We start from the raw sequence: 24,942 nt of genomic DNA on the forward strand, positions 1-24,942 counted from the left end.
CTTTTGTTTCGGGGAGGGTTTTACCAAACACATTTCTCGTCAAATTTAAATTTGATTTCATTCATACATTCAATTGATTTTTATTACAATAGGCAGTTTAAAGAAAATATAAAAGAGGACGTAATATTTTATGAAGAAAATAGAATGTGATTACCCTCTACCCCTATCAAATATTCGATGCTTTTTTAATAAATCAAAAGAATAGATGCGTGTACTCATATACGTGAATTCGGTGTAATACTTCTAAAGTTCATATTTTTAATAATAAAAAATGTTAATTTAAATATAGCTTTTGGTCTTTGAAAATTAAAAAAAAAGCGTGTTTGGTAGTGTCGAGGTTTAAGATTCAGAAGGTATAGTTTTGTAAGAAATGTTGTTTGTAATAACAGCAATAAAATAAATGCTGAAGATGCAGAACTGAGTTTGGATAATTTTTCAACAATAATTTCATTTTTCAAATGAAATTAAAAAAGATAACATTTATGAATCAAACAGTAATAATAATTTTTTCAGCAAAAATAGCATGTTAAAAAGCATTTTTTGAAATGTTTTTGAAAAAATTCGGAGGAAGTTTGAACCTTAAACCCACCCCTTAAATATGGTCCTGAATGAAGCTCAAAAACGCATTTCAGTCTTAAATGCAAACAGATCGTAGATCGACTATGTTTTCATTTTTTTTATTAAAAATCTTTCCCCTTTATCATGAGACTTTCTACAATATTTCATATTCGTACAGTGGCTCCCAAAAGTGTTCGTACACCTACGATTTTCAATGAAATACGCCACTATTCATTAGTTAAAACTAATATTTTGGAATGGGTATTTAATTATAAGATCTATGATCTATTTTCAACAAAACTACATGAAAATTTTTAATAACATAATAAAACTTCATTTTTAAGAAATCAATGATCAAAAAGTGCCAGAAACTTGATCTCACAAAAGTCTTCGTACACTTAGGAAAAATGTCAAAAAAGTAATAAATAATCTAACTTTTTCCTAAGTTATCACTTAGTAGAATATCATGCAGTATTAACAACAGCTTTTAAACGTCTAGGAATAGATTTCTTTTTTTTTTCTTTCTTTTTTTGTGCAATTTCTGAGTAAGTGTTCAGCCACACTTTGAGTCTTTCTGTTTTTAGTTCGCTTTTCGTTTCAATGGTGTATTTTCGTAATCTATCCACCAGATATCTCCAAATATGTTCCATTAATTTTAAATCTGGCGATTGAGGAGAGGTTTCTAAATTTAAAGACACTTTTTGAGGCACCAAACGCAAATATTTGCTTCTTATCGTTATCTTGATAAAAAACAAAGTTGTTTCCGATTACCAAATTTTCGGCTAATAGTTTAAAATTCTTTTTTAAAATATTTAAATGAACAGCATGATGCATTATTTCTTCAAAAAATTCCAATCTTGCAAGTCCTGATGCTGATATGCACCCTCACACAAGAACATCTTCACCGTCCTGATTAACTGATCCAACTGAGTTCTTCAGATTAAATTCCTCAATTTTTCTTCTATTTACAATTATACAAAAAATCAACCCCAAAATGTTGAATTTATTTTCATCTATATGTAAGACGTTATTCCAAAACGTTTTGAGCTTATTTTTCATCAATTTTACGACGGAAAGCGTAAGCTTTCTGTTTTTCGCACGAACAAGAAATTTTTGCGGGAAGTGGTCCCATTCGATCCAGCTAATCAGAGAACTTGGCGAAAAATTTTAGGTAAAAATTAAACGTAAAATGTTTCATTCAATTCTGCAGAAACTTTTTCAGCACTCAAATGTGTATTTTTCATAATTTTTGTAATTGTAAATCTCCTATCACGCTTTGTTAACTTTGCCAGTTGACCATTTCTTACCTTGTTTTCGATCAAATTCTTGTTTTTAAAGCATTTTATCAAGCACTTCACTGTAGACTGGTATAAGTTAACTAATTTAGAGACATTTAAAACCAATTTACGGCTACTGTAAGGGGAAAAAATCAAATTTCGAATCGTGTTTGTTGTTTTTTACACATACCTACCATTTAAAAATAATAAGCAGAATATTAGGGAATAAATAAACAAAAAACTCAAGTCAAATGACTTTACAATGTCATCACAATGCAAAAATTATAATAAAACGACATATAATAACTTTAATCATGAATTTATTCGAAAATATTTCAGTGTACGATGACTTTTGTGGCGTATTTTTTCTGTCTCTTCGTTTCTTGACAAATTTCAAAAATAAAATCTGGCAATATTTTGAAAAAAAAAAAACTACTGGGTTTTATTTAGAATGACATAAGAATGCCGTGAAAAAAAAATTGGACTTTATATTCGAATTCAGTTTTGCGTTATTTTGATTTTACTACAAAATTTCAAGATGTACGAACACTTTTGGGAGCCACTGTATATTTCATTCTTGTTCCTAGACATTACAGGATAAGAAATCAGAAAGAGTTGCTGTTGCAAATAGTTTTTAGACAAAAATGCTTATCATAGGCACCTGTTGGAAGAAATAGAGTTTTAATGGGAAAAAAATAATTTACCTTGCTCTTGATGAACTTGCTCTCAGAATTTCATCTCGGACGACCTACTGTTCAGCTGTTTTTATATTTAATTTACCAGCTGAAAAATGTTTGGTTAAGTCCAAGTAAAACAGTTTACATTACTGTCAAACTCGTGCACATAAAATTTTGCACTGATGGAATACAAGATTTAGCAGTTCGAGTGCAGAAAAACAAATGTTTTACAATCATCAGAAATCATTACGCTTTGTTAACAAGAACTAAAAAATGAGAGTTCAGTTCAGTTTGATGACTTTTTTATTTGTATGAAAAATCATTCAGTCATTTCTGATTGCCAGTTTTCTATAACATGAAAAAGTAAAAACAATGAAATTCTGTCTTTTTTTCTCGTACAACTATCTTCGTAATAAGACATATAATTTGAATTTTAAATCAATGGAAGTTGTTATTTTTTAATGATTTTTTGAATTGATAGATAAACGTGCAAAACTTAAAAGGGAGTCAATTTCAGTTTTGCAAAGTCAAAGCAACCATATGAAGACAGTTGTCAAATTGTGCATTTAGTCTTCAAATATGCCAAGTACCTGCATTTTAGAGCAGTTATTTGACATGTAGAAAAGCTTTTAAATTGCGGTGTATCATTAAAAAGAATACATTAATAAATTGCAGTCTTAAAAATAGCGTAAATATTTCTCCTTTTCAAGCAACATTCTAAAATCCTTTATATGTCTTTAATGCTTAACAACTTTCACAAAATTGCAACTAAACTATTGTAACATGCAACTTTTACGTGCAATATATTGTCTTTTTAATGCTTCTGGGAACCTTCAATTTTTCCCAATTGAGCTTATTAATGACTCATACTTTGGCCATTTTACAATGAGCGAATTTTTACGCACTGGGAGTGAAAACGATCCCGAACAGTAGATAATATAGTAAATTAGTTAGGTATTTAAATATGAATTGATTTATATCAGTGATTTTTTTTTAATTTTTATAGTTCATACTCACAGCTTATTATAAAAGATCGCATTAAACTCTGGATATTCTTCCCAATCATTCAGGTTGAAGTTTCGAAGAGCCTGGCCTATCCTGGTTTAAATTTTCTATAAAGCCTTATTGGTGATGAAATATTTAGGAACAGTAAAACATCTTATTTCCATCCGTTGTAATGCCTTACAGAGCACACCATGACTTACCACTGAATCTGTCTCAAATGCTCTCGTGTAGCATGTAAAAGCCAAGCAGGTTCCTTGTCCACATTTAATATATTCACAAGGAATCGTTTTTACCGATTCTTTGAACTTTTTCACCAATTTAGCTTTCTTCGATGGACCACGAATCCACGTACGGCTGCTCATGATGTAAACAGAGCTTACTTTGCAAACTGGACAAATAATTGGAGTTGGTGGATCTTCTCTGCAGTTTCCTTTGTTGTTCTTGAAGACTGATCGGTGTATTGTTTCTCGGTAATTTCTAATGCAGGACAAACAGAAGATATGATCACAGCTATCCAGGATACCAAACCGGGTGGATTCAAAGCTGTCCTTTCTGGAAACGAATTCTTTGCACAAATTACACATTTCCCAAGTCGAACTTTTACGTGAATTCTTGATTTTCAAGTATGATAAATGTTTTTCTTCATATTCAACACCATTTCTTTCAGTTTTCTTAACTCTGTTGGGTTCCATTTCAAGAATAAAATATTTTTGCTAAATGAACTATTTTTACTTCAAACTATTATGATAAAGAGTTGAATATCGCAGTTGAATGAATTCAATCAGAGTTTCATGAGACCATTAAAGTTCAAGCTGACAACAGACACTGCTTTTGCAAGAATAGACACTGAAGTGAACCCCTTGATTACCATAATCCATCAAAAACTACATTTAAAAAGAACACCGAAATAATAATTTCCTGTAATGGAATTAAATCTCTCTTGCCAACTTAAAGATATCTAGCATGCAGCGTTCCCTTTAATTTTGCATTCGCATTTTTTGATAGCACACAAATAAAAAATGTATCGCATTTATCATTCAACATAATTTATGAGGCTTCTTGAATAAATTATGCGTGATCATGGAGTTTTGCTAAAATAAAATGCCTCGTTTTGCAATGGAATGCATACTATATCCTTGGGAAAGATGACTGCATATTTCGGAGAATATTATTTCGCAATGAGTCCAAAACATTCTCATTAAATGAAAGACATCACAAGTGTACTTCAAGAAAGTGATTTTATGAAACGTTAAACTAGTCAGAAAATCAGCACTTGTAGTCAAGTTTTCCACAGTAAAAGGGGAAAGAATAACTTCGGTACGACAGTAGATAGCCAAGGTTTGATAGCAAAAGGAAACCGATTGCTGCGTGCATGTGTTTAGGGGTTTCAAGGAACTTTTTTTCAATGCAAAATTGTGTGCTTTTTGGGCGTAAAGACATCCGGTGAATGTTTTTAGCTTTTACCGGATGTCTTTACATTAAAAAAGCTCACACTTTTGCATTGAAAAATGGGTTCCTTGAAACCTCGAAGCACGTAAATGCAGTATTCTGTAAATTTGTGCTACGCTGCGTTAGTTATTTCCAGTTACTTCTCGACGCAAATAAATTTATTTATTTCCGATAGATTGCATATAATAACACGTAATTTAACTCTATTTCTAAACTTCAATTATTTACTTTCAGTTTTAAAGCAAATCTTACACGTAGTTAAGTCAACCAGAAATATCCTGCGTAATAAAAAGTTTAAATAAAAAATATTTTGATCTTTCCATTGTCAAATTTTTCTTTTGCGAAACTTTTTAATGCTTGAAACTAATTTTGTAAGTTTTGATTTTGTTTATTTATTTTTGAATAACTTGTAAGCAATGAGTCTAATTCGGAAGTCAGTTTTTTCTCATTAAATTTTCTTACAAATTTGGCGTACATATATTATAAACTTTTAAGTTTTCTTTCCTTCATCACTTAATGCAATGGTGCCTAACTTACGACCCGTGGGCCGCATCCGGTTCGTGAAGCTAATCCGCGTGATTCGTTGTTTTGTTTAATGTTACAAATCAAAAAGCACGATTAATGACAGTTACAAATTTGGAGCTAAATATTCAGAAATTGATTTCTGAAAAGCAGATGCATTTTATGAAAGAAACTAGTAATAATAACTACAATCAGGGGTATTCCCACAGGGAATATCCGCCATATACTCTCAAACATTTTTTAGAAATATAGCGTAAACCCTCGAGCTTCAAAAATTTTCATTAAATGTCAGATTTTATAAATGCATTTTTAAATTTTTCTAAAGCAAAAATAACATATTTATGTTAACCACATTTTCCCACAAGTAACTTTATTTATTTATATTTATTATTTATTTATATTTATTATATTATTTTAAACGCCGTATGATAGCATACACATATTGTGCATAATGGATTACTGAGAGTATACCCTCAGAAAAATTGGTGGGAACATCACTGACTACAATTACTAGTTTTTAATTTTCTTTCTTTTTCCAAATTTTCCTATTTTGTTTAGAAACAAACATTTTAAATATTTTAAAATTTGATATTTGTTCTGGCCTGTGATAATAATTTTCTGGGCCTTCGGGTAAAAAAAGGTTGGGCACCACTTCTTTAATGCATACTTGCATAGCAATGAAAATGATGTTTGTTGTCTTTAGTTTTGGTTTTCTATTTCGTAGCGTATTTGAACAATAATAAGAAAAAAAAATCTTTTGCGTTTTTATAAAACCTCATTATGAGAAAGAATGCTAAAAATTTCCTTTTGGATAAAATAAGTGTAGAAGTCGATATAAGCGTTCCAAATATTTTAATGAGAATATTTTTAGGTAACACTCTAGAATGCAATTAACTTCCTTAACAAAATTGCTCCTCTTCAAAAAATATTTTTTGTTTTTGTTTCAGTTCCATAAAATTTTCTCTTTTTTTTGAGATTGTATCATTCGTCTGAATGAAATTAAGAAAAAAGAAAGGAAATAAAAAAAGCTGTAACCCTTTTTTACTTTTTAAAAATTGCTCTTATCAATTAACATTTTTCACTCATCGTAAACAGAGTTCTAATTCAATGTAATAAATCCAAGCAATGAGTTCAAGTCAATGAGTCAATTTTTTATCAAAGCTTTGACATTTCAGTGCTTTTTTTTCACTTTTAAAATTCAATGTGTTGCTTTTAAATTTTTGACTTATTTTTGGAGGTTCAGAAATTGGCAAAGTTGTTACGAAATAAGAGTTATATTTTGATGCTTCAACAACTTAATGAATCTCACAACGGTACACAATTTTCTAATAAGAAATCAGGTTTAAATTTATTTTATAACTGACATCTGGCGATATGACAGAATCTGCTGAAATGATGAATCCGGGTGTCATAAAATGTTAAACATAAAAGCTTATAAGAGAAATGAATTACAGTAGACTCCCGCTACAACGCAATCTTACTTACGCGAAATGACTATAACGCGACCCCCCCCCCCCCCCCAGTGACCAATTTTAGATCTAACGCAAATTTCTTGCCCGCAACACAAACATTTTCGGAGGGAATTGCGGTGTGTAAGTATCGGCTTTGTTATTTTCTAGTTAAATTTTTTGTTTCCCCCCCCCCCCGTGAATGGACCTTCATCCCTTTAGCATCACTGAGAGCGGACGTTCCCACATCGTACTATAGTCTGAACATTGCTCATACAAATACTCATCATTTTCAATTTTTTTTTTTAATTCTAAATGTGAATGTTGATGAAATATAATGACACAGGGCTCATAGCAAGCGGGGAAAAATATATAGGAGTTTAAAAGGAAAAATATAGGAGTTTGATAGCAAAATATATATCAGTTTAAAAGGAAAAATATAGGAGTTTAAAAGGAAAAATATAGGAGTTTTGTAGAAAAATATATAGGAATTTCAAAAAAGTGTAGCATCTAATATTTTTGGAGCACTGTATAAAAAAACAGAGCGCCAGTATCAATACAATTCTATTTTGCATGAGTCACAGATAAGAGAGCAAATGAATTTTTGTACCCACCGTCACTAAAATGAATCATGTTTGTTTAAGAGAATTTTAAATCAATTAAGCAAAATTGTGCGAGCGTTTTTCTTTTTTTTTTTTTAACATGGAATTCAACATACAATTTCAGAGAACTTACGAGATATCATTAGAAGTATACCTCGCACCCAAAATATCCATTCTCTGATTATTTTAAGAATTTAATCACAAAACAGTATGAAAAAGCAATTACAAAATTTAGATTTTAACTTATGTGCTTCGAAAAATGCATCTCTTTTTGATTGCTAAAACTAGGTAATAATTAATTTAAACATTCTTTCTTCAATGTCATCAATCTACCCGTAGTTTTTGGTATTGGTACCTCATCGTTTCAATGCTAACACTAATGATGAAAAGTTCCGTTGACCCTATGTCTTGAGACAATCGTTACAAAATGTGTGCAATACTCTGCCTCCCCTTTGTTTCACTATTTACTTTAAAAAAAAAACTTATTTTACTAAACAAAGTCAAAGAAAAAAAGACTGCTCTAATGCATCACGTTTGTCGGAGAGAGAGAAGGAGAGAAATGGTCAGTCTCATATGCTTGATTCATTTAAGCGGCATGTTTGTTTCAAATATTCTGCAATTTTTTAATTTTAAAACTGGATTTTGTTTCTTTTTTGAGGAATTTATTCATTAAAGTGGCCATTTCAATTACCCATTGCTCACTCTAATGACATTATCCATATCTTACAGTTAATTTGTGTGTATATATATGTATACACATGTATCAAGTTTGAATTTGACCTAATCTGCTGAAAGTAAGGGGGCATTAGAAGAGCCCAAGTGGAGCATAGAACTATCCATTTTCCTCTGCAGTTTGTAACCGTAACCGAGTAGATAGAAAAAACTGAGCCAAAAACATTTTCTGTGATGAGGATAGATTTCTGAAATTTTTGAAAAAACTATACACAAAACGGAAAAATGTAGGAATGTTTTTCCATGAATACATATTTGAAAACAAACAAAATCCTATAAAATGACACTTATTTCATCGAGATAGTTACATTTTTTCAGCAAGCTACAAGCTTTGAAACATTTGAAGTACTCAAAGTTTGAATTGGTACCAAACTCTTTACAGGGCATTTTCAAAAACAATCGTTTGAGCTACAATCGGTCATTTGAACTACATGTAAGATTATATGTGACAAAATTAAAAGCTTTAAAAATCTTTACCACAGTACACTTAAAGTCAACATGTTATACTATTAAAATTACAAAGTAAACTCATTAAAAGAAAAAGAATTAATTGAAAACAAGTTAAAAGCTGCAAGTAAAGTCATCTATATTTTGTATGTTTCATAAAAATAATCAAACAGGAGTTGGCATATGTAAAACATAAGTAGTTTGGTACCAATTCAAACTTTGAGTACTTCAAATGTTTCAAAGCTTGTAGCTTGCTGAAAAAATGTAACTATATCTCGATGAAATAAGTGTCATTTTATAGGATTTTGTTTGTTTTCAAATATGTATTCATGGAAAAACATTCCTATATTTTTCCGTTTTGTGTATAGTTTTTTCAAAAATTTCAGAAATCTATCCTCATCACAGAAAATGCTTTTGGCTCCGTTTTTTCTATATACTCGGTTACGGTTACAAACTTCAGAGGAAAATGGATAGTAGTATACTCCACTTGGGCTCTTCTAATGCCCCCTTACTTTCAGCAGATTAGGTCAAATTCAAACTTGATGCATGTGTATACATATATATATATGTAAAACATATGCCAACAAAAAAGACATAAGTCAAAATTGACATAAAGTCAACATGTTATACTATTAAAATTACAAAGTAAACTCATTAAAAGAAAAAGAATTAATTGAAAACAAGTTAAAAGCTGCAAGTAAAGTCATCTATATTTTGTATGTTTCATAAAAATAATCAAACAGAAGTTGGCATATGTAAAACATATGCCACCATTAAAGATGTAAGAGTGCAAAGTGCAGAGGAGAAAGAAGGAAAAAAAATGGATTAAAGGTTTTTGCATTTTTGAGTAGCATTAAACATCTGACAAAAAAAAATATAGGAAATATAGGAGATATAGGAGGACTATGAGCCCTGTGACACCTAAGAGCGCCGTTTCATCTAAGGTTTGTGAAGATAGAAAGAAAGAGAGAAAGTTTCTTTATTAAAGAAAAACTAAAAGTTATATGCATGAACAACTATAAAATGGTTGAAGGTAGCACTACAATCGGGTATGAGTGAATCTTCCATATGTGCAATTAAAAGTCAAGAAAAGGAAATCCGTAAAAGTTCACCGAGTAGTATCTAAGAAAAATGCAAAAATTATGAAAATGGAAGCTGCTCTTGTATTGTGAATTTAAGAAACCAGGAAGAGGGGTGTTACCATAGATGGAAACGTTATAAAAAAATAGTGAAGCAACTGTATTGTTTATTCAAAAATATATAAGAATAACGGTGCCTAGCAACATAAATCATCATCATCTTCACTTTATTAAGTTACAAATATCATTACTGGATCTACTATATACATTACAACTATAGTCATTTCTTTTTCTTACTACATACAGTACGCACTGCGTACCCCGTACTGGTTTACTTTATATCTTTTTGCCCATTGATCATTGATTTTGTGCATCGTAGCAGTACTTTGGGTTGAATAAAACGGTTTTATTTAAAAATACAAATAAAAATTCAGCTTTTTATGCAAGAAACATTAATATGTAGTTGAAAAATGATTTTTAACAGTTTTAGGTGGTGTTTACAAGTGTTTAAAATAATTGGGTATATTTATAAAAAAATTTACACACACTCTTTGCCACAACGCAAAATTTCGACTTACGCGAGGGGTTTTGGAACAAATCCCTCGCGTAAGTCGGGATTCGACTGTATTCCTTTAGAAATTAGTGTTTTGCTTGTGCTATTCATAGGTTCAACAATTTAGCCATCGACATCGGCGGCCGATGCTAATTTGAAGGAAACATCGGCCCATCGACCTTAAAAAACATCAAAAAGCCGATGGAATTGGCCGATGTTTTCGAAAAAAAAAAGACCTTTGCTGTTTTACTTTTTAATACGAAGTAAAGGGAGTTATTTTTTTTCATATAAAATTATTTACTAAAATTTCTCAGTATGAATTTCTATTTTAGTCACCCCTGAAAGAGATTTTAATACTGTATCCAGGTAACAAAAAAGTTAATTATTGCCTTGTTTCTTGCAGCTGGATGTACGTATGTATCTCTCATAAGTCATAACTCAAAAATGGTAAGATGTAGAAGGTTAAATTTTTCCATTTGGGGTGTGCGTACGTTCCAGTTGTGCACTTCCCTTTTTGTTTTCGATCGGGTTTTCTCTAAAAAGGGCCCCATCAAACCTGTAAATCAACAATGCATTCCGCTACAGAGCTTCAGGGGTCCTCCAGATTATTGTGGGCCTTGGGCCTCAATTTCAGTCAGTCGGGCCTTGCCCCTCCTCACAAAGGATGGGAAAATCAAACGATGGTGCAACTAGTGACTTTTAAATTCAAACACAATTGATTGGAATTTTCTAATAGATTGATCATTCGGAGAAAATATTGAACTGAGAATGGAAGCGGAAATTGTACTCATCTTATTCACTAGTTTAACTGGAGTTCAAACTAAAGAACAAGAGATAGTATTCTGCAAGAGGCAGGTATAATTAGGATGATTTGTTATTATTACAGCCGAAACTCATTGCAATTGCTTCAAACTTGAAAGAAACGTCGATGAGCCAAGTAAAATTTATCAATGCCCATGTTTACAGTCAGTTTAAATCTTACTAAGTCGCAATTTTTTACGTTACGTGTTTTTGTAGTCACTGTTACGAAAGGGTAGCTTTTTTGCAAGTAAACAGTTTGATTTGACGCCTAGATTTCCAACCCTAGGGGCCAAATTTTAGCCTAAAATGTCATTTCAAATTGAAACACTTCTTTCCCGACTCAAGCGCTTAAGACCTATAATGGATCCTAAGGACAAATTTGTAGAAGTAATTTTAAAATGCAATCATTTCTTTTAAACTTCAAGAAATCTTTTTCGCACTTCGCAGATCTTTTAAGTATGCTATTAACGGTATATTTCTATTGAGTTTTTTTTTTTTCGGATACGTATGTGTGAGTGTGTAATTCATTGAAAACGACATTTATGTTGTTTGTTTTAATGCCTAGAAACTTATGTTAGGCGCCATTATGACGCCTAGATTTAAATTCTTATTTCTAACCCTGTCTGTAGTTAGTTTTCATATAAAAACCATTCTGCAATCTATACTCGATAGAGATAAATCAAACCCCAGATATCTCTGCATAGTATAAAATGAAGTCTCTAAAAACCGTCTGTGTGTTTTAAACTCGCAAAGCTCAAGAACTACACGGCCAATTTCGCTGAAATTTTCAGTTTGTTCCTTTAAATCCTGAAAAGGTTTGCAGACCGGTTCAAAAAAACCGGTTTTTGTGTCATTTTGTTAGATAAATATACAATGAAATCTTAGTTATATGTTCACTTTAAAAAAAAATTCAATTGGTTATTAAAAAGCGTCTTTGTTTTTCTTCCTTTTTTCTTTCTTTCATTTTTTTGGCTGTTGTTCTTTCTCTATCATCATACAACAGTCAAAAAAAAAAAATAGAAGCATATTTACACCCTATACAGATTGTACGTAGTATGATCCAAAGGTTCGGGGACAAGCTCTATAAAACCTTACCCAGAATAGTTTACATTACAGAGCACATCCACCTTCAAAGGGTCACCTTGAGGGACTATGTACTTCTGCCAGTGTTCATATAACTTTTGGAAACACTCCTGGAAGCCATTTTTCGCAACCTTCTATGATGCAGCTTTATCTTCTCCTGACGGAAGAAAGCGACGTCCATGCAAATGTTTTTTTTTTTTTTTTTTTTTGCTGGGAACAGGTAAAAGTCCCACGAAGCTAAGTCCGACGAAACGTTATGTTATTTGTTTGCCATATCAGAGTATTGACCAATCGATCCGTGCATCCTCAATATGAAAGTCACCTTCTTCCGCACGATTAAGTTAAAGCAGCAGCGTAAGAGACCCTTCGGGAGGTTGCGAAAAATGGCTGCCAGGAGTGTTTCAAATCCTATACGAACGTTGGCAGAAGTAAGTGCATAGTCGTTCAAGGTAGTAACTATTTTGTAGATAGATGTTCTTCGGTAATGTGAACTATTCAGGGTAAGGTTTTATACAACTTGTCCTCGAACTTTTAGATCATACTACGTACGTATGAATTTTCAACTTACTATTTCATAACGTTTTTGAGTGACGCAAGTTTGCGCGCATGAAGACATCACAAGAGAACTTGCGATAATTAACTGACGAGGTGTTCAAAATGGATATTTCGGTCATCGATATGTTCTTAGGTACATATGCATGTACAGATGTGCCGAAAAAACTTGTGAAGTTTAAATTGGGTGATCGTAAAATAGAAATTTAGGTCTAAATCTTAATATTATTATTATTATTTGTGATTTCAATTCCTTATTCGTAGAAAGGAAGTAAAGTGAAATGAATAAATGATCCTTTAAGTCCCCGACAATCTTATCAATTTATTTCCATTAGATTTTTTTTTGTTGCCATCGGCCAACGGCATCGGCCATCGGCAATCGGCCATTTATAGAAAAACAATCGGCAATCGGCCATCGGCCATCTTTGAACAATCGGCCAACAATCGGCATCGGCCCATCGGCCAAAAAATGCCATCGGTCGAGCCATACTTATTCAATTATGTTAGCACAACTTAAGCCACATTTACAAAATGCAGTTAGTGTTAAGCTAGGTTTTTAACAAGTAATACGAATTAAGTTTGACGTTAGACAATGTGTTATTTTAACCGCAAAGATATTCCCGTCAAAAATGCAACACAATTTAAATCTGTAAATTAGAGGCAGATGTTACTTCTTAATACACCCAAACCGGTTTTAAAGCGGACTTTTCATTTGTGTGATTTTTTTTTTTGGTGCTGTATATGAAAACTTAAACGAATTTGCGACATAATGGGCGAAGTTATCTATAAAACAAGTGCGAGGTAGCATCTTCAATTGACGAAATATTTTTTAACCAATTTATCGCAAAAAAGTTCATGCGTTGTCAGACTTAGAAGGATAACGAATATGCGTTTTGAAAAGTTTTACACGTATAAAATAAGAGCGTATGAGTGATTCTCCAAAAACCTGACATTTTCCAATCACGATTTAAAAAAAAAAAGAAATGCTTGAAAACTCTGGAAAAGTAACTTCCTCTTTGTTTGGAACTTATTAAGAGAAAAATAGAGGGAACTCAATAAAGACTTTTTAGAGGGAACTCATTTTAACTATGCAACACTGTCTTAAAGAAAGAGAGTCACAAAATGAATTTCATCAAAGGTTATAAAAATATGACTACAGTAATAAAGAAATAATTGTAGCCGAAATCAAAAGTATGGCTGTTGCATGACAAAACAAAAACTATGAAAAACCTCCCTAAAACTACACTCCCAAATAGCAGATATATCTTCGAGTACCCGTCCCTTTACATAGGTTTTTCGACACTATTCACTATGTGCAGTTTACACTCCGAATAACGGAGAAATATATTATTACAAATTTTATAAATAGTAATTGCTTTTATGATTGATTTGTTGTAATCTGGCTAATTTTGGTGTTTTTCATCTAAAGTTATCGTAGTAACTTAACCTGTAAATAGTTTCTTGTAATGAATATACAACCCCCTTACATTCGAATGACGTATATGGTTCCCTAATAAGATTTGTGAATGAAATAAAAACAAAACATCCAGAAAGAAATCAAATTTTGTCAAAATTTCCACAGTGGTATAAAACGCGGTGCGTCCTGTGAATGGGGTAGAGAGTCATTCTGAACTGTGGAGTCTCGTTTTCAGCCGTTGCGCTAAAAGTGTATTAGCCTTTGCGCTGTAGTTTTACGTATTTTGATGCAAATACGCGTGTTATTGTTGAGTTTAGGGTGTTAATTGGTATTTACCGAATTGCTATGGTTTATTTAGCAGTTGTTAACGATATTTCTTGAACATAATTGTAAATAAATCTCCTGTGTTTTCTCAAGAACTGTGTCGTCATTTAAAGAAAGTTTGAAGTTGCACCGAACTCGTAACAATAGAATAACAAAAATTTATTATTTTTCAATTTTTATTATTAAAATTCTAAATCAACAAATTGATACCCACATTGATTTTCACATTAAGTTCTATTGTTTGTTAATTCTTTCTCTCTAATTTAGAGAAGTATTTCCTATTTTTCTTAATTCTAGAAAGTTGTTCTCTAATTTATCTATGTCCGAAATTTAAAGCAGCTTCATTTACCTATTCGAGCAACATTTAAATTAAAAAATATATAACCAAAAAATATCAATTTGAAAGATTCACCAGATAGCAAAAATAAATAAAAAAACAAATAGATTTTTTTACTAATAAATTTTTTATTTATCGTTTGCAAATTTAGCTTTTTATTTTATCAATTGTAATTTTATTTCCCAAATAATGTATTCACAGCTCTAGAGCTCGAATACGCTACCTTGCAGTGATTTACAAAATTTCCGAAAAAGGTAAAACACTGCGTTCCACGTGTGCTATTTTGGGTAAAACAAACAGTTTGTAATGTGTATTTTTTTTATTTGCATGTTTTATCATTTAAAATAGTCATTCGCAACAGCGTAATATCAAAAATATCCGCTGAAAAAATGAGTACACATTTAATTTATCTTGTCCTGAGTGAATTTGAATGAATGTGAGTTTTTCATTTCGATGAAAAAAGTGGTCTTAATAACATTGACTGAATACTGGAGCCATGCTGAAAAATTGCTGCGTTTACCTACCTTATCATTGATTGATTTAACTACCTTATTTAGTACAACATCTAACTAAAACGGACAGTATGCCAAAAAAAAAAAAAACAACTTCAAAATATTTATCGTAGAACGGAATGAAAAATAGAGAAAGAATGTTAAGAGTTTAAACAGTAAAAAAGCTTTTTAGAAAATATGTTTCGTATCTGCAATATTTCTACTTAACTTTAAAATATATTCGCATAAATACTCGTAGTAGTTATTTCAGAGAAAATTATTTTTAAAATTTTTTGTTTCAAGTAGCACCGATCTTCCCTACTTATTCCGCAGTACAAGTTCTTTTTGATGAAATATTTTTGAATTTCTCTTCCGTTAAAATCTGACTGTTTGGAAAAGGCGTTATAAATATTTGAATTTTCCCAGTGGGGATAATTAAAATTAAAACAAAATCATTAAAGTTCAACAAGAGATAGAAAACGAAGCTCCCAAATGAGCTGTTTTGGCAAAAATTTCTCGAAAAAAAAAAAAGATTTGTTCGCATCATATAACTCTCTCAAGTATTATTTTTGGTAGTATAACAGAGTGGCAGACACATGTACCCATCTCGAGAGGTTACAATTAATTTTCCCTAGAATGGCTTGAATTAATTTATCTGTCGTTAATTTCTTCTTGTGTTCACTACAGAAAAAGTTTGTATTTGTACTTTAATAGCTGAAAATCAATTTTTTAGCACAAAATATTGCTTGTGTAAGTTAAAAAAAAAATAAAGCTGTCAGTTTGTGTGAAGCTCTTGCGAAAAATTTTATTCGGTTTAAAAGTAAAGTTCAAAGAACATTTTAATACTATCACAATTTCTTCCAAGTTCAATTGAACAATATCAGCACAGAAAGGAATTTCTTCTGTAATTAAAGTATAGCTATATTCTTCTTGAGCGCTTTTAATCAAAAAATAAAGTTTAGAGACATATAAAGTCAACATAGAGAACAAATACCAATTTTTCTCAAAAGCATCCGTTTGTTTCATTTTGACATGTTTCCTCAAAGCTTCTTTTGAATTCGCACAAAATTGAGAAAAGAAAAAACAAAAAGAAAAAACAAACAAGTAACAGTCTTCGTGAAATGCGTCCATTGCAAGGACTAGATAAGAGAAAAAGCAAATATCTGGAAGAGAAAGATTAAACTTTGACGCTCTTTCCCAACGTAGTTAATATCATGATTACTATTGAAAAAAATTCGATTAACTCATATTCCGACGCTGTAATTAAGAAGTCACTTTTTTTTTCTTTCTAAACAGCTAAAAGTAAAACAACTTATATTAAAGGAAAAATCGATTGATGGACAAAATGCAAGTCTGTATACAATTGCACTTTAATTTTATAGTTTTCAAGTGTTATTTTTGTTTATATCAATCATTAAAAAATAATTTTTGAGGCTGGTAGGTTAAAAAAACTCTCACAGCATGTTCAATAAAAAGTAAGCACTCTTGAAGTAAGTTTCAATAAAAGTAAGTTCTCTTTTGGCGCCTTTGTTAAAGGGTTTTATTGCTTATTATTTGTTATGAATTTCTCTGTTAGTATTTATCACATCAATTTATTTTCTGAACTTTATCTAACTATTATTGATATTTTGACATAGTACTTCTGAAAGCTAGATAATTTAAAGACATTTGCGAGATTTTATTACTTGACATAATACTTTTTTATTCAGTATTCGACTTTGAATTTGGATTTCTTACAAAATATTTTTGCTTCAGCTTGTCTTTATGTGAGAAAAACAACCTTTAATGATCATCAAGAATTAAAAAAATTTTGACTTAAAAAATAACAATTCAGACATTTTTCTCTCATGCGTTTGTGTGATCTGGTTTGCAGTGCATTTATTTATCATTGGAGTTTGTGAAAATATATTTCTAAATCATCTCAAGACAGAACACCCATTAAAAAGAGTTTGAATACTCTTCCTACATATTTGGAAAAGAGTTTCTTTCGATTTGAGGTTAATTCTTTTTTTTTTTTTCGTATTTTACTTAAGTAGGGGAATGTGGTGCAAAGTGAAATAGCGGAGCAAAGTGAAATGGGGAAATATATACTCTGCTTTTAGAGCGACCTATCTTTTTATATTTTAATGTTGTTGGTACAGATGTAGTTTTCTCCAATCAGAAAAAATTACCTCTGAAAATAAAAGCATTAAATGATAATACAAGCAATTTTCAAAAATTAAGACTCAAATTGTAATTTTTTTTTTGTAAGTCAAAAATTATTTTTGTGCTTAAAAAATGATAAAGTTATTGTTATTAAAATTATAAATATTAACTGAGACCTCTTAATATTCGTTGCAATATTAATTTAGTTGATATTAAGCATATTTGTGTTTTAAATATTTTGCACAATTAGTCAAGTGTATACGGGGTAAAGTGGATGGGGCAAAGCGAAGTAGTTCATTTCTTTTACTCATTCAAGCATTTACTAAACCACTTACGAATTCCTTTATTTATTAATTAAATTGCTTTCCTTCATTTTTGATAATTCACTTATTCATTCATTCATTCACTTATTTCCTTATTCATTCACTATTTTATTCACTCACTTATTTTTCTTCATTTATTTATTTATTTCTTTATTAGTGTATTGCTTCGTTACCTTTTAATTTATTTATTAATCCTTTTATTTATTCAAATATTTAATTAAAAATATTTTTTATAATCGAAAAAAAATTTCATTAGAAAATAATTGTATTTTTAACTTTTAACCACTTGAAAAGTTTCCACTTTTTTTGAAGGCTCAAATTTAAAGCTAAAAATTAAATATTCTGTTTTTAGCCAAAGTTTTGTTACAAAATGAATTGTTCTTTGTGTACTGCAATTTTTAAAACAAATTTCCAATTTTTTCATATTGAAAAATCTTACGTCATCTTAACTATTTCACTTTGCTCCACATTCCCCTACATACATTTTTTTATTTGATTCATTTTTAAATATTTTCAAAAAGGCTAAATTGGCCCTCCATCTTAAATACCGTTAATAATTCCTTTTTAGGATTAAAATTAGCAAGAATTAAAAGTAATTGCTGGCGCTGTTTCAAAAAAATGCACATCTGTAATTTTTTCTGCTATTTTCTAGTATTATTTCAAAAAGAAAATAAAAATTAAACTGCCAGAACCATTTTGTAATATATTTAATTTGAGTTCCAAGTCAGACTTCTATCAACATGGTGCTCCAGTCTTAGGACTTCAGCAGTAGCTGCATTTTCACTCCAACATGATTTCATTCATTCAGTCGAGTTTATTTTGTTTTGACTGTAGTTTTAATTTTGAAAATTAATTTTTATCTTTTTCGTATTTATATTTTCTTTTTCTTTTTTTTTTCACTTTACATAGTCTTTTTCTGTTCAACTTGTTCATGGATTTTAAAAACGTTTGCATATTAAATAATTCAAGCATTGAAATTATCGTTAACTCATTAGTAGACTTTTAATCACATTAGCATGCCTTAACAGAGAACCTTTACAGGATTAATTTACTGCGGATCAGAAAATATTTACCGCTTTTCGTATTGATACGCGAAATAGTATTATGCTTTTTGTACTTTTTAGAAGAAAAGTAAAAGAAGAAAAAAAGTATAAAATAATGCTAAATGCATCTTAAAGAAATCACTGATAAAATTAAATAAATAAATATATAGATAAATGAATAAATAAATTCGAAAAATTAAAAATTGTATTGAGATGGAATCCTTGTCGGTACCCCAAAATAACTTTCAAGTGAATAAGCCGATTCGAACAAACATTTTACTTTTTCAAAAGATCTCGGCCAGAACACTTCACACACACGAATAAAATTTTCGTTCAATTTTAAATATTTCAAAAAAAAAAAAAAAAAAAACACTTCTTAGCGCCTTCAGGGAAATTTAAGGCAAACAGAAATCCCGAACTTGTAGGCGTATTTGCAAATCAATCTTTGCCATTTCCTTTTGTTTTTAAGATGATAAAAGTTAAGTGCAAAAATAAAAATTTAGGGAAAAGATAAGAATGTGGTCGTTTCCAAAATTTTAAAAGTATTTTTATCTGAAAGAGTATGCTTAAAAACATTGAATCTTATCATTTTTTAAATAATTTGTTTAAGTTTAATGTTTAAAAAAAAATACTTAAATCTGTGAGCTTTCATTGTTTACATTTCTTGGCGATGACATCACAAATAATGAATTGCCATTCTGTGTTGCCATTCACGGAACAAAGTATTTAATTCGCATCTTTACTAACGTGTATTGGCACCGATATGGTTGATAGCTAGTGTAGAGCGCGATTATATTCGCTGCTTGATTATCATAACGTGGAAACGTAGTAGAAAGATGCGGTAAAGTGCATCATTTGTGACGACATAAAGACCACGCCTTGTTTGAAAAATCGGACATTTTAAAATATTGATTAAAAAAAAAACTTTTGGGAAATTGAAAGTATTTTCTGGGTCCATGTAATTTTTTTTTTTGCTCATTCTATCCATTTCAATGACTAAAAGTAGTACTTTTGCCTGAAGGAAACCATCCCATTATGAGGAGGGTTTTCCACAAAGCTCTTCTCCAACAGAAACTAAATTGCAATGTCTCTCCCAAAGATAAAATCTTTCTTATATTTGATGGTTCACATTGTACAATGGCATTTTATGAATCATAAATAGTTATTCATTAACATTCGGAAAACGAAATGAGAGTAGGATTTTGAACCTTCAGTGGCTGCGTGCTCATGAATTCAAAATGTCTAATGATAAAAATTTTTCATCCGTTTGAAAGCTTTAACTTTTTTTTTGCCGAGCTGACAAACCAAATCATAGAAAAGATAAAGATCATGTAGTTAATCCCTCGACATTAGCGTTTACATCGTTTTATCTAACTCAATGTCAATTTTAAGCACTCAATTTGATTAACATTGTGGAATATCGCATTGTTTGTTCTGCACCTATTACTCCAACAGTTGTATCTAAATATCTGATGTTTCGATGTACATAAATATAACTGCTCATAAATTTTAATTGAAAAAAATATCATTTGATACTTTATTTTATTTTATGGTGTAATTTTGGATTCAGTGAGCCTTTCTCGCAAGAAAATGGTACTGAATAACAGCAGATTAATCGCTCATCAGAAACTATAGTAAATTCAGTTCTAGCTTCTATCCAGATTTGGGCTTTCAGAGTTTTTGTTCTGACTCTGAACGAAAACCAGTTCTGACTCTGTTACATCTGTTGTGCTTGATTTATTCTTCCAGCTGTTTTATTGCAATTGGTTGCAATTAGTTGCAGGTTGATGCAATTAGCTAGTTAAAGTTACAGGTAGGTGCAAATTAGATGAATTAGTTGAGGTTCTGATGCCAGCCGCCCAGTGGTTGGTATCAGAACCAACTACTATATTTATGGGGTTATTAAAAGTATTATGGGGGTTTTAAAAGTATATTTGTGATACCAACCACCCAGTGGTTGGTATCACAAATATACTTTTGATCCTTGCTAAGATATTTTGCTTTGCTTTTGACAATGTCTGGAAAGTCTGCTTGATTGGTTTCAAATGCCAACAAGACTTTCCAAATTTTAGTGATTTCTTCCCAAAAAGGCAACATGGAAGAAATATACGACGCGAGAGAAATGACAGATATAAACACACAGAATTAAATTCAATTTCTGAAAACATTTCGTTTGTGGCACATTTTGTTTTTCAAAAATAATGAAAGTTAGGGCACTAAAATATTTTTGAAATCAATATTTCATCATGAAATAATAACCTTCCATTTTAAAAACAGCTTCTTTAATTCGGTTATACAATTTAATGCTGAAAATAAATCATAGAACGAAGATTTGATGACAACGTCTAATATTTAATTTTGAAAGCTGATTGGACTTTGTTGGAGAAAGTAATTGAAAACAATTGATTTTTGAGCTGCCTTTTAGTTTTTTTTTTTTACTGCTTTCTATTATTTAGTTTTTGGTTGTTTATTTAACTTAAGTAGTTTGTTGCATTTTTTCTTTGTGTGTATTGATGAAATGAATTGGACATGGGGGAATCAATGTGTTCTTCAACTTGATTACTTATATTAAATATTTTACGTAAATGGAAATTATCAATTAACTTACATTTATAACTAAAGTTATAGTTTTATTATTTCTGAAATTTTTCATTCAAACTCAACTTTTCAATTTTCTGAAAAGCTTTCGGTTTTTTAAGGTTTTAAAGGTCTAACTAGGAACTGGAAGAAAAGGACATTGATAATAAGTGAACGTTTCTAAAAAGAGTTTTTGAGTCTATTTTAGATTCATTCCGTAGTGGCTAACGTAACATTCGCAGCTGATTTTCTAACTCTTTTTGCTTAAAACCTAAAGTAAAAGGAACATTTTTTGGTTTAATATGCAGATTTAAAATGTGCAAGGTGACTATTTTTTGTTTCTACGAAGAATTTGATGTAAAATAATCGCCGATAGGTGTTTTTCAGCAAAAAAGGCATTGTGATTTACGTAACATTTTTGTAACTCTGAGAAACAATGCTTATGTTACGAGGCAAATTTTTCTGAAAGTTACGCAGGCATTTAAAATTCGTTGATATATTTGTAAAAGGTAAACAGTTTATTTTGAAAACTATACTAATATTTATTACAGTTGAATTTGTTTTGTCTTTAAAAACACTTTTACGAAAGACTGTGTATGACTAACGTATCATGACTAACGTGACCATCGAATAACAAGCAATATATACACATTAAAAACTTTTCGTAATTAATCTTCTGTACTTACATTACTTTTACACTTTTAGGGCCCTTTTTTATGTTGAATTATGGTTATTTATTTACTTATTTCAATATTAGTGTAAGAAATGGAATGGTAGGATTCAGTTTAATTAACTCAATTTGCATTTGACAAAAAAAATATTTTACTAACTGAATAACGTCATTTTTGGGCTAATTCAATTCTAAATATCTCTCTTTTTAAAAAAAATTAACTTTATACAAGTTGATAGTTTCACGAAATTCTAGTATTCTGCCAATACACTAGTTATCGTCATAAGAAACTCCGCAGTACTTTTCAACGGCATATTATTTTGCAAAGTTTACTGATTCGTCGTACGAATAGCGTTGCATATTTTGATTTAAAATGTAATATTGAAAAAAAAAATGTTCAATTAGTTCTGCAGATTGCAATTTAATTCCAGATATCAACGCTAATGATTAAATTTCTAAATCATCATTTATGCATTTTCTGTAATATGCTGCAGCAGTGTTTGTTATTTCAATGTATTATATAACATCTTCAAATGTTTTTCCTACGAACTGCCATTTATTTCTTTTAATAATCAGCGAAGATTTTTTCTAAAAAATATAAACTTTCTCTTTTGTAAAGATTCTCTTTCTATTTTTTAAATTCTTTAGCTTGGATTCTTGCGTTGAATGCATATTCAGCAGAGTACTCATTTTGCTTTACCCGCCATTCTTTTTTAAAAAAATAATAATTCTTCTTCAAATTGGAAGTATTTCATTTGAAGAAGACCTTTAAAAAAGCCTTTTTTAAGTAGACAAAAGTTCTACATTGTAGCATTTCTAGAGATGTTTTCCCCTCTAAATATTTTTAATCAATGTAAAATGTCTACTTTTTCAAAATTGTTAATGATAATGTGATATGTCGATGCGTTTTGGAAGAAAATAAAAATATTTTAAAGATCAAACTTAATGCCGCTCTAAACATCTCTCTAAAATCTAATTGTTGAATAATTAATGAAACTTTTATGTCTGTTAAAACATGACAACAGGGTACTCATTATGTTGCTAAATTGAAGTATTGAGGATATTCCACTGTAAAATCTGAAACTGAAAACGCTTGCGGTAAAACCAATAATTCTAAAATACAGAAGGCGTCGAGTATAATATCTTAAAAAAAAAAAAAAAAAAAAAAACATCGTTCATTGTCCAAAGCTTTTTTTTTTGACACACACATAGCTAAAGAAAAATGAGGGGGAGGGGGTTGGAATCGAGTAATTATGGTCACGCCGTTACTTTTTGGGCCTAAAAAATTAAATAAAGTTGCTTTCAACAACATACAAATATTACGCATAAGCGATCCGAAATGGGAATAGAAAATTTCCAATGTGATCAGCCTTTTATACTAATAGACATACCGAATCAGCATTTACAGCTCCATATTAGGAAGAAAAATGCTAATGTATGTATTAATTAGCATCACTTCAGTGTGAAAGATTAATCTTTTGAATATCTCGTTTAGACGCAACAAGTCAGTTATTTTTCTTTTTAGATAAGTAGCGAGAAAATTGCTTGTTTCAATGAGTAGCGTAGTTTCACCATTAGAGCAGTAGATATTATCAGAGCCAGATGAACGCACGGTGCGGCAGGACCATGGACCTGGGCACCACAATTTTAGGCGCACCAAAATCGGGTAAATTTCTTCCCTTTCTTGAAAGCTTTCACTTGAAAAATGTGCAGATTTTCTTGTGAGAGGGGCACCGAATTTTACCAGGAACAAAGTTCAATTTTATTTTTTTGATTGGTAGAGCTCGGCGCCTTTTTGACTCAGGCGCCGTCGTGTTTCGCACGACCTCGCACATAGGGTCGGCGCCGCCCTGTCTGTATCTAAAATAAATATTTTGCACTTTTTAAGTAGGTATGATTCAGATGTGGGAAAATAAAAAGTGCTGTTTGTTTCAATCATCTGGTTTAGTTTTTAAACAGAAAATAGTACATTTTCGTGACTAACGTAAATATCTTCAGTGAAATAACCAAACTAATTAAAATACTTATATTATGATATATCTAAAAAGATTACGCAATTTTATTGCTCTAACATCTAATCTTTTAGAATAAATATTTTTTTTTGAAAATTTGCAAATAATTTTCCATTACGCAAGAAAACTTAGAGGAATGTTTTTTTTTTGCTTATGCTAAGCCTTTTCTACAACCTTACACGTTTAAAGTCAGACAAATAGCATCGAATGGAATTTTTACAACCTGTTACTGGATTTATATACTAGAAAGTATGCTGAATGAAATGATAGGCCACAATTAGGGCTTTGTGAAAAAGCGATTTCTGAGGCTGAGGTTGACATTTCTATGGAATGACTCTTTAGCTGAATATTTCGAATAAATAATTTTGCAAAATAAAAAATGTTTTGATGGGGGGGGGGGGTGGACATCGCGATAACTATAATGTGTTGCTATAGTGAAAAGAAAATTGAACAGCGAAAGGAGAAAAAAATCATAACAGAAATGCATCTAATTGACAAAAATTTGGAATTTTCCTTCATAATCTTGAAGAGTATGAAAAATACTTTAAAATACTTTCAAGAGAGAAATATTTTTTAAAATAACTCTTGAGTGATTTTTTTATTTTTAATTATACTCTATATTTACAATGTTCGTGAAATCTTTGGATTTTTTTTCCAAAAAATATTAAAAGTCTGGAATTTTGACAAGAAAGCCCCCTTACCCTGGTGAGGTTATTGTACGTGCACGCTGAGTAACTGATCTGTGTAATGATCCTGGAATATTACCCAAGAAATCATTGCGTCATAAAATGCACAAAACGATGAGAGCGCTCAGTTAG

The 24,942-nt window shown here is 30.6% G+C and overlaps 1 protein-coding gene across 1 annotated transcript; it reads right to left on the bottom strand.

Moving 5' to 3' along the window:
• Window positions 1-3,624: 3,624 nt before the first annotated feature.
• Window positions 3,625-4,209, bottom strand: LOC129216646 (E3 ubiquitin-protein ligase makorin-2-like). Its single transcript, XM_054850862.1, has one exon. It carries the CDS (start codon window positions 4,207-4,209, stop codon window positions 3,625-3,627), a length of 585 nt encoding a protein of 194 aa, XP_054706837.1.
• Between the last annotated feature and the right edge of the window lie 20,733 nt (window positions 4,210-24,942).

The sequence above is a fragment of the Uloborus diversus genome, chromosome 2, assembly GCF_026930045.1.
Source record: "Uloborus diversus isolate 005 chromosome 2, Udiv.v.3.1, whole genome shotgun sequence".
In the NCBI taxonomy this organism is placed as follows: domain Eukaryota; kingdom Metazoa; phylum Arthropoda; class Arachnida; order Araneae; family Uloboridae; genus Uloborus; species Uloborus diversus.